General features: G+C 39.7%; 1 protein-coding gene across 14 annotated transcripts in view; it reads right to left on the reverse strand.

Annotated features, from left to right (window-relative positions):
• The window catches only part of CADPS (calcium dependent secretion activator), a 459187-nt gene that overhangs the window by 329094 nt on the left and 112596 nt on the right, over nt 1–17497 (reverse strand). For all 14 annotated transcript variants that reach the window (XM_041764526.1, XM_041764525.1, XM_041764524.1 and 11 more), the window contains exon 3: nt 14253–14585. In XM_041764526.1, the coding sequence (XP_041620460.1) occupies nt 14253–14585 (333 nt within the window). The remainder of the gene's footprint in view (nt 1–14252; nt 14586–17497) is intronic.

Here is a 17497-nt window from a genome sequence, read left to right on the forward strand (position 1 = left end):
AAGAAACACTGTGCACATTTCTGATTTTGGAAGCATCTAAGAATTGCTTTGTTTCATAAGGAGAAGAAGGTCTAGAAAATACAAAACAAAACAAGAAATAATTTAAATAGAGCGTGGTGAGAAAGCAAGCCTTATCATTTTCATTTTTGTATCTTTGCTCCTGTGAGTTGATAGAGTTCAGCAGAGCTGAGCATAATCTGTAAGAAAGTGAGTGAGTGAATCTATAATTTCTGAAAGCTGATTGCAAGGCGTGGGAAGTGGACACTTCATGTGAAAGCTGTTCTGGTCAGTCTGAGACTATTTTCAGGGATAACGTCAGAAAACTCCATGCCTCCAGCCTTAGCATATCAGGGCATTGGTCGCCCCAGCCATGCCTCCCACATCATCCGTGGTGTGAAATGACATAAGAGGGCCAACTGATGAGGAGTTTCTATTTTAAGGATTATGTTTCACTTTAATGCATATTATTTAAAAAAAACTAGAATATAAAAGCTGTGATTTTGAATATATTACTTCTAAAGATAAGGATAGGTTAAAAAAGGAGTTAAGAATTGGTTTAATTAGAAATATTAGGTAATCATACAGGTAGACTTGGAAATGGCAAAAATCACGAAGGCAGTATTTAAATGGCTGAAGTCTAGAAAACAGTGCAGAAGAGAATTTTCTCCCTATCCTATGGTTGTAATAGTTTCTTTATTGAGATTTTGCTCATTGTTTCTATTGACAAAACACCTATATACTTAGGGCAGAAAATTTGGAAACATAGAAGAGAATAAATGAAAACCTTAAAATCAACCATAATGCCATCTCTAAAGATAAACATGGTTAAGATTTTGCTTTTTTGCCCATCAAGTACTTTTTCCATAAAAATGAGACTATGCCTTCATATTGCTTCATTGCTTCATTTTCCACTGAGCAGTATTTAGTGTACATTTTCCCATGTGGTAAGATTTCTCCTTCAACAACTATTTTATTGGCTGAAAAGTATTCTCTCATACGGTTAAAATAAAATCTAATGAATGAATTTCTTACTATGGTGAATTGTTTCTACTCTTCCACTGTCGTATGGAATGCTGCAGTGAACATCTTTGGGCTTCATACTCTTATACACATCTCTGGATATTTACTCATGACGAACTGCTAGAGGTAGAGCTGCTAGGTGAAAAGGTTTGCCTATTATAAAGTTGTACTATCACAGATTACAGAAAACTTACAATAACAAATTATTCCAACATACATTATGAGATTACCCATTCCTATAATATCCAGCAATGTATTATTATTACCAATGTTAACTTTAAAAATGCTTTTATTGTTTACCAACACACTTATGTAACTCAGATTACTGAAGACATGGAACTTAAAAATTATCATGTGTCTAGAATTAATTTGTATTTCTTCTTTTATGAATTACCTGCCTATGCTCTTTGTCCTAAATTCTACTGACGTGACTCATGAAGCAATAGGCAAGCTTAGTTTCTGAATAGGAATATAGAACATAATACTACATGTCTTAAGATTTCCTGCCCATAGAAGTACTTTCTTCACATTTCCAATAATTCTCTTTTAGCTAGGGGGATAATTATTATTCTTCGGTGAGAAGATATTATTTTTATAATGTAAAATAATTTTAATCTAAAATGGAACTAGAGGATATAAAATGGAAAGCCTCAAGTTGATATGATGAAACTTGATGAAACTCAAGGACTAGGAGAATGATTTCTTATAAATATCCAATTTAGAGAAAACTGATAGTCTTGGAATTTTCTTAAATGATAGGGAGTTGGTCAGGGGTTGTACCATATCAACCTTGGAAGTTTTGCTTACAGTTTCCAGAGGCATGAAAAGAAATGACCCAGGTCAGGTTGGTCTCACAAAATAAGCTGAACTGGTCTGCTTGGGAAATGTTCAAAGCTGGTCTCCTTTTGCTTTTAATTTTAACAATCTCTAACTAGACACACTCCCTTCTTTACACTCCCTGCCCAAACAGCCTACCTCAAACTCTCAGTGGACTTGGCTATAGCTTGCTATAGTTTGCACATGCTTATTGCAATTCCTCACCTGTTTCCAAATAAACTTCTGACAATTTTGAGCTTGCCTCTAGTTTACCTCTTTATTTAGGTTGACATTCCTTGATGTTAGAAGTGGCATCGGAAGGAGATGACTCCTGAAGGATGACCACCCTCAGAATCAAACAAGCTTTACCCTGAGCCCCCTGAGCTCACTGCTTACATGAGTCACTGTCTACTTTCAGTTTGGTGTGTCTCCTTTTGGATTCTGAACTTTCTCCCTTTAGTTGAGCTTTTTGATTCAAGCTCTGTTTAGAGGCCTTGTCCTTTTTGATGACTACTTGTTTGCTTTCTTATTGGAAGCATATTAGAATTTTGGTTTAATTCTGTTAAAAGTTTTGAGAGGAAAAATAATTCAGTAATATTGGTAGGCATGGGTAGAGCGAATAAATGCTACAGGAATACTCACTGCCTCCTTAGGAAAGACCAGTCCCCAAAGCAAGAGCCTCCCTCTACAGGATAAGTTGGCCTCAGAGGGCCAGACTGACATTAGATTATCTGTCAACTGCAAGATAATTTCCATGCAACAAGGGACACCTGATCACTGGTTGGAAAACTAGAGCAAAGCCAGGAAAAATATTTCATGAAAGGCACATTGTAAAATAAAATACAACTTCCAACCCTGAAAGCCCGCCCATCAGGATGTTTAGTAATTTTTCTTCAACTCTCAAGAAAACCTCTAAGATGTGGAATCCCAATCATATAAATGTTCTAAGGGTGGCCCTCCCTCCCAGCCCCCCAGCTGGTTTTATATTATAAAACTATGGTTTCTTCTCCTGTATATTTTTGACTAAATAGATCACCTTACTAATGATAATTTAGAACTTCAATGGCCATTATGGGGAACCTTCAGTCTCACTAGGCTTGTTTTTCTCTGGACTGAATTAGAAGTCCATGGCAATAGAACAAGCAATCTGAATGGGATAGCAATTTTAATTGGTACCTAGAGGTTTCTAAAGTATTCAGGATTCTAAAACTGCCTCTTTACAAAATACTACTTTTAAGTGAACTGAAACAAATAAGCAATGAGAGGAGATAAAGAAGCATCTAAAGTCTTTTCCTTGCAGCACCAGTGAGGTCTCCTCTAACCCCATTGCTCCAGCTCTGCTAGACCCACCTTTGCCCTCTTATAACCCCTCCCTTGATCCCAACTCCCCCTCTTCTCTAGTGCTGAAAGCTTGTCAACTGAACTGTTAAAACTCTCTGATGATCCTGCTAAATTATTAATTTCTTATGTTGCTTGGACTGAAGCTGAACTTAGAGCTACAGTAAAAGATTTTCCCAAGGTAACTGAGGATCCTCATAGATTTGCTGAAGAATTCAATACTGTCACTCAAAATTATCAACCTGGCTTCTCTAATCTTTATCAATTAATCTATATGTTTGCTGGAGAAGGTCAAGCCCAGCACAGGATGAAAGCTGCTAATTGAGAAGGCCCTAAGAAATCTTTAGAATTCCAAGTAAGCCAACCACTAGCTCTTTTATATGACCAAGCTGGTGCCATAGCCAAAAGGCTGCATCTGGCCATTCTGAGGGCTCTCCATAAACCAGTAAATTGCAACGAATTCAGGCGTGCATCCAAAAGTCTGAGGAATCTGTTCATGATTACTACAGCAAGCTCCAAATTGTTTTTATTTTTTAAAAGATTTTATTTATTTATTCATGAGAGACACAAAGAGAGAGAGAGAGGCAGAGACAGAGGCAGAGGGAGAAGCAGGCTCCATGCAGAGAGCCTGTTGTGGGACTCGATTCTGGGTCTCCAAGATCAAGCCCTGGGCTGAAGGTGGCACTAAACACCCAAGCCACCTGGGCTGCCCTCCAAACTGTTGTTTTTTTTTTTTTTTTTAAGATTTTATTTATTCATTCATGATAGACACAGAGAGAGAGAGAGAGAGAGAGGCAGAGACACAGCAGAGGGAGAAGCAGGCTCCATGCAGGAGCTGTTGTGGGACTCGATTCTGGTCTCCAGATCATGCCCTGGGCTGAAGGTGGCACCAAACACCCAAGCCACCTGGATGCCCTCCAACTGTGTTTTGTTTTTTTTTTAAGATTTTATTTAGTCATCAATTCAGGGTAGCCAAATCAAATAAGGGATAAGCGAGTGGCACTAAACACCCAAGCCACCTGGGCTGCCCTCCAAACTGTTGTTTTTTTTTTTTTTTAAGATTTTATTTATTTATTCATGAGAGACACAAAGAGAGAGAGAGAGGCAGAGACAGAGGCAGAGGGAGAAGCAGGCTCCATGCAGAGAGCCTGTTGTGGGACTCGATTCTGGGTCTCCAAGATCAAGCCCTGGGCTTGAAGGGTGCACTAAACACCCAAGCCACCTGGGCTGCCCTCCAAACTGTTGTTTTTTTTTTTTTTTAAGATTTTATTTATTTATTCATGAGAGACACAAAGAGAGAGAGAGAGGCAGAGACAGAGGCAGAGGGAGAAGCAGGCTCCATGCAGAGAGCCTGTTGTGGGACTCGATTCTGGGTCTCCAAGATCAAGCCCTGGCTGAAGTGGCACTAAACACCCAAGCCACCTGGGCTGCCCTCCAAACTGTTGTTTTTTTTTTTTTTTTTTTTTTAAGATTTTATTTATTTATTCATGAGAGACACAAAGAGAGAGAGAGAGGCAGAGACAGAGGCAGAGGGAGAAGCAGGCTCCATGCAGAGAGCCTGTTGTGGGACTCGATTCTGGGTCTCCAAGATCAAGCCCTGGGGCTGAAGTGCACTAAACACCCAAGCCACCTGGGCTGCCCTCCAAACTGTTGTTTTTTTTTTTTTTTTAAGATTTTATTTATTTATTCATGAGAGACACAAAGAGAGAGAGAGAGGCAGAGACAGAGGCAGAGGGAGAAGCAGGCTCCATGCAGAGAGCCTGTTGTGGGACTCGATTCTGGGTCTCCAAGATCAAGCCCTGGGGCTGAAGTGCACTAAACACCCAAGCCACCTGGGCTGCCCTCCAAACTGTTGTTTTTTTTTTTTTTTTTTTTTTTTTTTTTTAAGATTTTATTTATTTATTCATGAGAGACACAAAGAGAGAGAGAGAGGCAGAGACAGAGGCAGAGGGAGAAGCAGGCTCCATGCAGAGAGCCTGTTGTGGGACTCGATTCTGCAAGATAAACTTCCATTTCTCCTCAGTGAATCAGCTCCCATCAACTTATTAGGACAAGGTTTCCTGGAAAAGTACTGTATTGCCATTTCCTTCTCTTGAAAGGGAGAACAAAACTCTTGAGTTAGAATCCCCTGAACTTAAATCCCTTGAATTTCATCTCCAAGAAAATCCAAATCCTTTTTCTTTCACAAGTACTCTACAAAACAGGGAAGATCAAACTTCAGACTTCTCCCCCATTATTAGGTTTAGTATCTCCTGCTTTATGGGCAAAACCCTCCAAAGACATTTGCTGAATTCATAGTGCCCAAAGTTGAGATCCAAAGTGATCCATTGAAACCTCTCCCCAGAATCAGTCAATACCCCCATGAGAAAAGAAGCTCTCTAGGGCATTAGATCTATCACAGAAGATTATAAAGTGGGACTTATTGTCCCCTCGCACCAATCCTAATATCCCTATTTTACCTGTAAGAAAACCTAATGGTTAAGGACGGAAATTTTTCCAAGATCTCCGAGCAATAAATAACATTGTTATTCCTCACTATTCTGTTGTTCCTAATCCCCAGAGTTACTTCCATCTATCCCTACTGAAAGCAAAGTTTTTACTTGTAATCAACTTATACAGTGCATTCTTTAGTATTCCAGTTGATAAAGCTAACAAATATCTTTTGCCTTATCTGGAAAGGACAACAATATATCTGGATAGTAACTCCTCAAGATTTTGCCGAAAGTCCTTACTTTTCAAATATTTTAAAAGCAGACGTCCTTGATATAAAATTCTCTAGATGCTTCACCTTCCTACAATATGTAGATGACTTACTTCTCTGTTCACCCTCTTAAATATCCCCACAAAAAGACAGTATTCACCTGTTAAAACTCTTAGTAATTAAGGGACACAAAGTCTCAAGGGAAAAGCTGCAATTAGTTCAAATTCAAGTCTGATATTTAGGACATTTAACCTCAGAACAAGGGTTGCACATAGAATCGGACAGCCTTCATGGCATCTTGAGCTTCCCAGAACCTAAAACCAAATGTCAATTACAGGGTTTTTTTGGATAGGTGGTTATTGTTTGGAATGGGATTCTAAACCTGTCCATAATGGCCTACCCCATATGTCTTATTAAAAACCACTAAACATGACCCCATTACCTGGGAAAACCAAGTTGACGTGGCCTTTAAAACTTTGAAGGAAAACTTAATAAATCTACCTACCCTGGAAAATCTAAACTATCAGCTACATTTTTTTTTTCTTTTTGTTTGTAAAAAGGAAGGAAACGCCCTCAGAATACTTAGCCCAAAACATGTGGGCCGTTACCAATGTTTGGGTTACTACAGTCAACAATTAGACCCCATGGCCTAAGGTTACTTACCCCCAATGCCTTGGGGCTGTCCCTGCCACTGCATTTCTAGTAAAGGCCACTGAAGAAATAGTCAAGGGATCTTCTTTGGCCATCTTTGTACCTTATGTTGTTGAAGCTCTCTTAAACTCATACCACAACCAACACCTTTTACCAAGCCATCGTATTTCTTATGAAATTCTCTTGGTAAATACCCCTCAAAACACTTTCATTCATTGTGGTAATTTCATCAGTGTTACCCTTCTTCCTTCTCCATGAAAGAACTGCTCCCATGAGCATCTCTAGACTTTGATGGATCATATATTAACCCCTCGTGATGACTTATAAGAACCTCCCTTGACAAATGTTGATTTTTCATGATTTACTGGTGGCTCTTATTTGAAAAATGAAAATGGTAAATATTGTGCTGGATATATGATATCAATTCCTTTTGAAGTCATTGACATCGCACCCTTCCTTTTGGCCACTTTATCCTGACAAGTCAAATTATAAGCTCTTACTCAAGCATATATTCTTGCTAAAGATAAAACCACAATTATCTATACTGATAGTAAATACAACTTTGGAGTAGCCCATGATTTTGGAATATGGAAATGAGGTTTCCTTACTTCCAGGTTTCCTTAAAATGGTCCTTATGTCCAAAATTTATTATATGTTATGCTCTTACCAGCAGCTCTAGCTACTATTAAAATCTCTAGGCATTCTTAGTCTGACTTCCAAAAAGCCTAAGGAAACCATCTCACTGATATCACCACAAAAATAAAATGCTGCTTTTTGGAATTCATAGACTAAACCTGTCATGGTCCAGAAAACTGCTTCCCCTGGTGATGACTTAAGAGAATTAAGCAGAAAATACAACAATTGGCCCCTGGATAGGAAAAACAAAATTGGAGATCTAAAGGCTGTTGGTATCATTAAGAAAAGAAACTCTGGTTCAGACCCAGAAAATATAAAATTTCTGCTACCAGAAAATCTAAAATTTCCATTATTAACTGCCATATATGAATTAAATATTGGCCAACTGATAAAATAACATTAATGAATCAATATTGGAGGGGAAACATTGGCAAGGCCACAAAAAGTATACTTCTTGATTGCTCCTATTCTAAATTTAACTAGGGAAGCCTATCCATACTGCCCCAAGATTTTAATTTACCCAATGAACTATTTGAGGTTTGGCAAATAGATTTCATACAATTGCCCCCATCTCCTGGATGTAAGTACATTCTGGTTTGTAAGTTTTCACATTTCACTGAAGCTTTCTCATGTAGACAAGTGACTACCTCTTCTGTAGCTGAAGTCCTAGTAAAAAAGACTATTCCCACTTAGGGAACACCCCTTAAACTTCGTAGTGACTGGGGAACCCACTTTACTGGTCAAATACTTTACAACATATTCTGTTTGGCTAATTCCTTAGCACTTTCATTGTGCTTAGCATCCTCAGTCTTTAGGATTGCAAACCAATCCTAATTTATATTTATATTATTTATATTTATATTTAGGATTGGTCAAATATACAAATGGATTTATTAAGACTTAGCTAACTTATTTGCAACCCTCCAAGTACTCTGGCAAAAAGCATTACCATTGGTTCTTCTAAATTTTAGATCTACTACCATTGGGATACATAAACTTTTTTGCCTTTTTAAATAATTACAGGATGGCTGGTACACTTAGGCCTCACTTTTTTCACACCACAACTAATGATAGGGGATATACTTCAAGCTTGCAAAGGCCTGATCAAGCCAATAAGAAATAATCATACTCTGATAGAACAATCTTTCCCTATGCACTTCCAGGAGATGAAGACATCAAACATCACACCTTACAGCCTGAAGAGCTCATCTATTGGAAAATACATTTCCAAAAAAGACCTTCTTCAACCTTGCTGGAAAGGTTCCTCCCAGGTGTCCTTATCTAACTCCTGTGCAGCCAAATTCAAGGAATAGACACCTGGAATCAGGTGCCACATCTAAACAAAGTCCCAAAACCTGAATGGACTGGTATACCAAATGGTGATCTGAAACTGAAAATTTCTAGGGACTAACTTACCTGACATCTAAAGTAGACAATTTACCCAAGATATCTAGATGAGGTCTGTATAAATTTCCTTCTTTTTCCTCTCTCTTCTCACTCTATATTTAGTTAAATCATGTCATTCATGCTTTCAATTATTCTTCTCCTAGTTTTCTATCATTCTTTAACATATGCTGCTATTCCTACCTTAAAAAAAATCAACTCTCTGGATCTGTTGAACTTACTGATTGTTGGATTTGTGCTAGAGCAAATAATACTTACAATGAACCTGAATTGTTCGCCTGACCACTATCTTTAGAACGGCAAAAACCTATCTGGTAAGGATGTAGGATTCTCCTTTGATGCCTCTGAAATCACACATGTCTTCCCTTTCAAAAGACTGGCACCAAATATAATGGCTTTCCTTTGGGTACTCCTTACCCATAGTGGGATACTCTTCAATCAGGTCTGGACTCTTAGTCAAAATCTTTGTTATGTTTAAAAAACATAACGATGGGAATGGCAACAAAACTCTAGGATAGCTCCCACAAAATGCTTGTAACTATACCATTTTATATAACAGGTGAACATGAATTCACACCCTGTTGGAATCCAGAAGGCTATATTGCCTCATCCATTAATGTGTATTTATGGTGGGACAATGGAAACTAATAATACTGGAAAATTGGAAGCTAATGTGCTCTGCCTCAATACTAGTTCATTGAGAATTAACAAAATATCTGGAAAATGGCAGAAACTTAATTCAGCTTACTTTTCCCCAGAAATCTTCTACATCTCCACCAAAACCATACCTATACTAGATCAGCTCTCTTGTTACTTCAGAGCTACAGAAATTTAAGGTAATCACATAATAACTCCCACAATTCTAATAAATCAGATGATGATTATAATGATTATACTTTTGATCATGAGATCCTCTGTTTTATTACAGGGAAAAATATTTGGGCAAAGAGACCCAACTGTGCCTTAGAAGACACTGGGTATTTCTTTTTATGTGGAAGAAACATAATCTACACTTCCCCTTAATTGGAAGGGATGTTTTGGGATCACTGGCCTCACTGAAATCAGAAAAATTAGAAAAGCTCTTCCTTCCATTGCTTGTATACATAATCTGGGGTCTTCTATCAACTTAAAAGGGTGTGTCAGAACTGGGAATCCACTGGATGGATGCCTGTATATAACCCTACGGTAGATAGGGTATGAGATAGGCTTTTGTCAGAGCCTTTTTAGCTTAAGTTGGAGTAGCAGACCTTGAAAAAGCAATTCACAGTCTTTCTGTAGTTATGTCTATCACTTTCAATGCTTCTTTCTGAGCTTTTGAATACCAACAAATCCAGATAGACAGTCTTGCTGAAGTAGTCCTACAAAAACTTCAGAGCCCTTAACCTTCTCACAGCTCAGCAGAGGGGAACCTGTGCCTAGTTGGAGAACTTTGTTTTTATGTCAGTAAGTCAGGGAAAATAATAAAAGAACTAAAAATAATGAAGGACAATATCAATTTGTTAGCAGAATTTGGCCAAGCTCCTGAAACTTGGGGCATTTTTGATCTACTAAATCTAGGCAAGTGGAGAAACTGGTTGAGAAGTGTATTTCAATCAATAGTTATCATTGGGCTTTTGATCTTAAGTTTAATCTTTTTTTTTTTTTTTTTTTATTTATGATAGTCACAGAGAGAGAGAGAGAGGGGCAGAGACACAGGCAGAGGGAGTAGCAGGCTCCATGCACCGGGAGCCCGATGTGGGATTCGATCCCGGGTCTCCAGGATCGCGCCCTGGGCCAAAGGCAGGCGCCAAACCGCTGCGCCACCCAGGGATCCCCCAAGTTTAATCTTTTTAATTAAATTTCTACTGTTTGGTATTAGTAAACAAATGCTTATTCCCCAGTGTATATACAAAATAAAATTATTTTCCTTCCAAGGCTTTTCCTGGAATCCAACTAATAGTGGAAACTAAGCTGTCTACTTCAGAGAGACATAGCTGAGATTCTTCATTTTTCAATCTTCTTGTTGTTCAAACAAGGCAAGTGAAACTCTATATAATTTCCTTCCTCCATGGAAAAGACATCTGAGGACTACCTTCCTAAGCTCCATGGGACATAGAATACAATCTACCTGCACTCCAATTACACTTAAAAAAAATTAACAAAAATCATCTGAATGACATAATTGATCAGAGGTGTTTTTTGGAAAATATCTTGATCCAAGGGGGGAAATGTGAAAGAATTTCAATCTAAAATGGAACTAGAACACATAAAATGGAAAAATCTAATGTATGTGTCCTTAGGAAAACAAAACTTAAATCAGCCTGACTGATTTAAATATAGCCCACCCCAATCCTTCAACAGACTTACCTATAGCTTGCTATTCTTTGCATGTTTGGAATTACAATTCCTCTGCTATTCCTGAATAAACTCATCTTTTTTATGAGTTTGAGCTTGCCTCAATTTATTTACCTCTTTATTTAGGTCAATAGTAATAGTTGCTGTATGTTTTTTCTAACTCATGGAAAACATGTTAGGGGAAAACATAATCCTGCCACTTAACCCTATTTAATAAGATGAGGTGAGAAATGGCAGAGCAATGCATTCATTCCAATAATGTTGCTATTTGTAATAAGAAGAAAAATTGATCTCTGGAATCATTTTGTGACTAGCAGATTTAAGAACACTTAACTAGTTCTGTGATTTTGAAATTACTTATAACCCAAGCAGGTAATTTGACAACCCATATTCTTGTAGCAGAAAAGGTAGTGCTGGTGAGAGGTAGAAATACCACCAGCTCACCCCATTCTAAAAGTGCCACGTGGGATACAATAATATTTTAAATAAAAAGAAAAATTGAATTTAATTTCACATTGAGATTTATTTGGTCACTTTAAAATATTCCTTGACCTATCAAAGAAAATATCTACCTTTGGGTTGACAATCAGTATTCTGAATTGAAATTGGCTGAGAAGAAAATAAGATATGAGGAATATCTTTGACTGTAATATATATATTATATTATGAAATGAGAAACAGATTTCTACTTACTAAAATATCCAGAAAGTTCTGGGTGAGCTACAGTGGTTGATACCAGGATAGAGTCTTATCTACCAATTAAAATAAACTACCATCACCCACTTATTAACTCAATAGGCAATTCCTGAGCACCCACTATGTGCCAAGAATTGTTTCATGGAAATATTAGCGAATAAAGCAAAAGACGAGTCATCATCTTCACAAAGCTAACATTCTGGTGAAGGATGGGAACAGAGCATGAGGTGGGTAATAAACAGATAAAAATAGATGAACAACAAATGGAAAATAGTGGTAAAAACTGTGATTAAAAATAGAACAAGGGATTGGGGGGATGCCTGGGTGGCTCAGCGGTTTAGCGCCTGCCTTCGGTCCAGGGAGTGATCCTGGAGTCCTGAGATCGAGTCCCACATTGGGCTCCCTGCATGGAGCCTGCTTCTCTCTCTGCCTGTGCCTCTGCCTCTCTCTCTCTCTCTGTATCTCTCATGAATAAATAAATAAAAATCTTAAAAAAATAAAGAACAAGGGATGGGATAGAAAGGGACTGTGAGATGTAAGGCAAGAAAGAACTTTCGATGGGGTGGTCTTGGGAGACCTCTTAGAGAAAGAGACATTTAAGCTGTGACAGCCATGCAAAAGTCTTGGCAAAGAGCATTGAGCAAAGACAAAGGCTCAGAACCAATTTGGTGTGTTGGGGGAAAAGAAAGAAGTCCAGTGAATGAGTGTGTGGGGAAAACAGTATCAGCAAGAGTGGTTCATTCATGCACTGCCTTAAGCCTTAGTGAGGAGTTGGGATGTCACTCTAAAGATATTGGGGTGCCACTGGAATGTCTCAAACAGAAGAATGACATGATCCAATTTATATTATAAAAAGCTTGTACTAGTTGGTGTGTGGTGGGCATGTTATTGTAGGGCAAGAGGGCAGGCAGGGTCACCAGTTAGGTAGATACTGTGGTCATCCAGGGTAAGAGGAGCTGATGCCTTGAACCGGAGGATAGACATGAAGGCAGAAACAAGTAAGCCTCAAAATCTTGTAGTTCTTATGTTAAGCATTTATGGCACGGTTCTGATACTGTCTGTGGACTTTTTGCCTCTTCTGGTGAAATATAATATATTTTAACAGCCACCATTTATAAAGGGCCCCATGTTGCCCTGGGTTTTATATACATTGAATCCTTATAACAATTTCATGCCAAGCTCATGTGTGAGGAGGTTAACTAACTCCCCTAGGCCACAAAGCTAGGTCCTATTAAGTTTTACCTTGGTCTGTCTGGTTCTGAGTTTTACCTATTAAGTTTTACCTTGGTCTGTCTGGTTCTGAGCAAAGCACAACTCAACCAATATACTATGGTGACTTAATTTAACCTACCTTAGGGACAGAAGTAGCCCAGGGAAATCAGAGCACAACTGAGATTCTTTAATGGTTCTTAAAAGGAGAAGGGCAGTAAAACTACCAGGAGGGAAGCCCTTGCTTCCTGGGCTCTGCCCTGAGAATACAGGATCAGAAGCTCCAGGTTTGGGGCCTGAGAATGTGAATTTTAAAAATGCTCCCATGTGACACGCCCTGAAATTTGCAAAGACTGCAAAGAAGACACAACAAATACTCGTTGCATGAATAACGGAAAGGTTAGGTAGGAAATGAACTAGGGATGCCTGGGTGGCTCAGTGGTTGAACATCTGTCTTCGGCTCAGGGCGTGATTCCAGAGTCCGGGGATTCGGTCCTACATCGGGCTCCCTGCATGGAGTCTGCTTCTCCCTCTGCTTGTGTCTCTGCCTCTGTGTGTCTCTCATGAATAAATAAATAAAATCTTAAAAGAAAAAAAAGGAAATGAAGATCTAGAGCACCTCATTCCCACAACCCTTCTTTGATCCAGAGAAAATATAGGCCCAATTTGAGTGGGTCTAAGCACAGTGTCAGCTAGCTCCCTCAAATCCACCTGGAAATTCATGATGTGACTAATATACTGGTATGATGTACTCAGACCTTCTGGAAGCCTTCTATTTTAAATAATTATTCTTAATGATGAGGTACTAAGTCCATTTGTCACCTCAGCTGAGGAAGTACAAGCCACTCAACTGGTAAACATCTATTTTAAAGGCAAAACCATCTTTTAGAAAAATTGTTTTGATCTTTCAGCTTTTTCAACACATGAGAGTCAGACCATACTCATAAAACCAACTTACCTATTAGACAGGATATACACAGTGTGTAGGGCCCACAAGACTTTTAGGTATGTACAAAAATGTTTTCATTTCTTTTAAAACCAGAGGATAAACATGAACATATTCTGGACTGAATTATATTAAATTTTTACCAGTGTGGCTTTAAAATATTATTTTATTTTTATTTTTTTCAGTTAAGAAGTGGCCCATGAGGGCACCTGGGTGGTTCAGTCATTTAAGCATCTGTCTTTGGCTCACATCATGATCTCAGGGTCTTGGGATCAAACCCCACGTTGGGCTCCTTGCTCAGCAGAGAGTCTGCTTCTCCCTCTACTTCTCCCCTCACTCATGCACATGCTTTCTCTCTCTCTCAAATCAATCAGTCAATCTTAAATAAATTTTAAAAAAAAGAAGAAATGGCCCATGAAGAAAACAGTGCCTAGGGCACACAGGAGTGATAATGTGACTCTACTCAGTCACAGGCGGGGGCCCTGGTGATAGACACCTTACCTGGCATGCATTGTATAGAAGCTGATGTTCGAACTTCTTGATCCCAAGAATGTTCTGGAACATCTCATAGAGCTGCTCCTTGCTCAGAATCAGCTCAGAGGCTGCACTGGCTGTCATCCGGGCCTGCTGCTTCCTGGGGTCCTCTTCCCCGCGGTAGATGGCATCAAACTTGGCCATCCAGGAGCTCAGGACAGTCTCCTTGCTGAGGCCATCAATCTCGGGCAGGCTGCGCACTCTTTTCTCGATATGCTTCTTGAAGACTTCCCTGGAGTCATTGGCGGAGCAGCCCCCACTCTGCACCATACGGGCCACACGATCACTCTTCAGGAACACCTGAGAAAGAATAAGGACAGGCAAGATATTAGGGACTCAGCCCTGGAAATACCAGTTTCTTAGGACTGACTGATGGCTGGGCTGATTAGTATTATGGAAGGGACCAGCATCCTGTCCCACTACCTCGTAGCTGTGTGAACTCAGAGACATCACTTACATGTTTTGCTTTTGTGTCCACATCTGGAAAATGAAAATAATAATAGTACTTACCAGGTAGCTAAAAGGATTAAATGGGACAGTAATATCATGAAAGGCAATGTATACTACATAGACTCTGCTCAAACTAGGTGGGCTCTTTCTCTGCCACTTATTGGCTGTGTTTCTCTTGTCAAGCTAAGCTCCTTGTATCTCCGTTTTTTCATCTATAAAATGGGATAATAGTAGTTTCTACATCATAAGTATTTTTAAATGAAGCTTAAATGGATCCATACAAGATAATGACTTTAAAAAGTGGCCCATAGTAATGACATTTGGGTTATTTTTATGGTTATTATTATTATTTTTTTACTTTTTAAATTGAAGTACAATCAATATACAGTGTTAACATTAATTTTGGGCATATAACATAGTGATTCAACAAGTTCATATGTTACGCCACGCTCACCACAGTGTAGCTACCATCTGTCAGCATACAACGCTACTATAGTACCATGGACTATATTCTCTATGGTCTGCCTCTTATCCCTGTGACCTTTTCACTCCATAACTGGAAGCCTATTATCTCCCACTCCCCTTCACTCATGTTGCCCATGTCCTACTTCCTCCCTTCTGGCAACCATCAATTTGTTCTCTGTATTTATGAGTCTATTTCTGCTTTTTATTTATTTATTCATTTGTTTTGTTTTTTAGACTTCACATATAGGTGTATTTGTCTTTTTCTATCAGACTTATTTCACTTAGAATGATACTCTAGGTCCATCCATGTTGTAGCAAATGGCAAGATCTCATTCTTTTCTTATGCCTAAGTAATATTCTTATGTGTGTACATGTGCATGTGTGTGTACACATAATAAAGAAGTGGTGTGTGTGTGTCATCTATTGTGGACACTTAAGTTGCATCTATACCTTGGCTACTATACTGCTGTGCTGAACATAGGGGTGCATATATCTTTTCAAATTAGTGTTTTTGTTTTCTTTGGCTAAATACACAGTAGTGGAATTACAGGATCATATTGTATTTCTATTTTTAATTTTTTGAGGTACCTCCACACTGTTTTCCATAGTGGCTGCATCAATTTACATTCTCACCAATAATGCATGAGCATTCCTTTTTCTCCATATCCTCGCAACTCTTCTAAGCCAGGGTGTCTCCGAGTGCGTACTGCAAAGGTGTCCTAGCACTATGACTGGAGCTGAGGTGAGGTCTGGGCTGAGGAACTCCGTGGAAGGCATGCATGACCTGGAACTAAGGTCCTTGGGTGGCTGGAACCAAGGAGGGCATGGACTGCAGTTCCTGGGGTATTATGCACAGGGGATGCCCTCATGGGGGTTGGGGGATCCTGGGGCCAAAGCAGGCATGGGCCACAAGGTCCTGGAGCACTGTGCATGCACCAGGGTGCTCTGGCAAACTGCCTCAAGCCAAAGTGGTGTGGGCCTACAGTGTTCTGGGGTGCTCTGTATCTGTGTCATCTTGTCCTATTAGCTAGAGCTGTAGTGAGCCATGACCAGAGGTGTCTGGGTATGCACAGGGCTGGGGGCACCTTGGAGGATGGGTGGGGCTGGCGTTGTCTAGAGGCCCTGGGCTTGCTGAGGCCTCCAGAGGGCTATGGTGTCCAGACCAGTGCTCCTGTCATGTGGAGGGGGTGTAAACCATGCTGATTACCGGTCTCTCTGACCCAGAGTTCCAGCAGCTCCTCTGCCAGCTGGCCATGTTCTGGTCCCTTTGTATTGTCACTGCGTTTTTATACCGTGGCTTTTTTCTGTGCCCTCCGGGTACCTCAGCACTGTCCCTCCCTACTGCATTTAGCAGCCTTGGGGGTGTGGAGTCCCTTTGGTTACCCTGTTCCTGTCTCTTACTGGTCTCCTTGTGGTCTCTTCAGTTTTTATCATGCAGAAGCTATTCAGTCAGCTCTCACTTCTTCAGGAGGAATTGCTCCATAAGTAGGTGTAGATTTGGTTTGTCCCAGTGGAGAAGGTGAGTTCAGGGTCTTTCCACGTTGCCATCTTGGACCAGAACCCCACGTAGTACTGTTACTACGTGCAAAGTACCTGGCGTGAGGTCTGACACTTACATGTTAACCATCATTTATATTTGATTTTATCCTCTCAATGATGCTCACCACACTTGAAAATTGAACAAGAGTTGGGTAAATATGTATTTAGTCTCTCTCTTCCTGAAATGTGAACTCTATTATGACTGTGTCCTCCCTGTCCCCTACAATGTCATCCACCTCTAGTATAGAGCCTGGCACTTTAAGAGTGAATGAATAAAGAAGGTAGGCATTATATTCAGTCCATCTTATAGACTGAAAACCAAGACTCCAGAGAGGGATAGAGACTTGTTCTTGGTAACTCAAACTGTCTGATTACAAAGGTTTTTTGGTTGTTTTTGTTTTTGTCTTCACCTTGGTTCCTTCCTTCCCTAAGGGTCTCACCTGCCTGGTGGAGAGCCTCTTCTGTCTGATAAAGAACCCCTGGTTGTTTTGTTGGTGCTGCCTAGGGTCATGGGACCAAGCCATCCATTAAGAACAATTTACTTTTGCTCCAGTGCCCACCATTGGGAGGTATACATAAGCTACATTGTTCTAGGGTGTAATACAAGTGGTGAAACTGCTGCTTCATATTCATGAAGAGGAAACATCTGACACTTTTGAGCTGTGTCCTGGTCACACTTCAGAAGGTGCATAAATATCCTTCCAGAGGCAGAACAAATGTTCGCTGCCCTGTCAGATTTCAGGAAATGCCCTTGTTAG

Source organism: Vulpes lagopus, chromosome 7 (genome assembly GCF_018345385.1).
Source record: "Vulpes lagopus strain Blue_001 chromosome 7, ASM1834538v1, whole genome shotgun sequence".
Classification (NCBI taxonomy): domain Eukaryota; kingdom Metazoa; phylum Chordata; class Mammalia; order Carnivora; family Canidae; genus Vulpes; species Vulpes lagopus.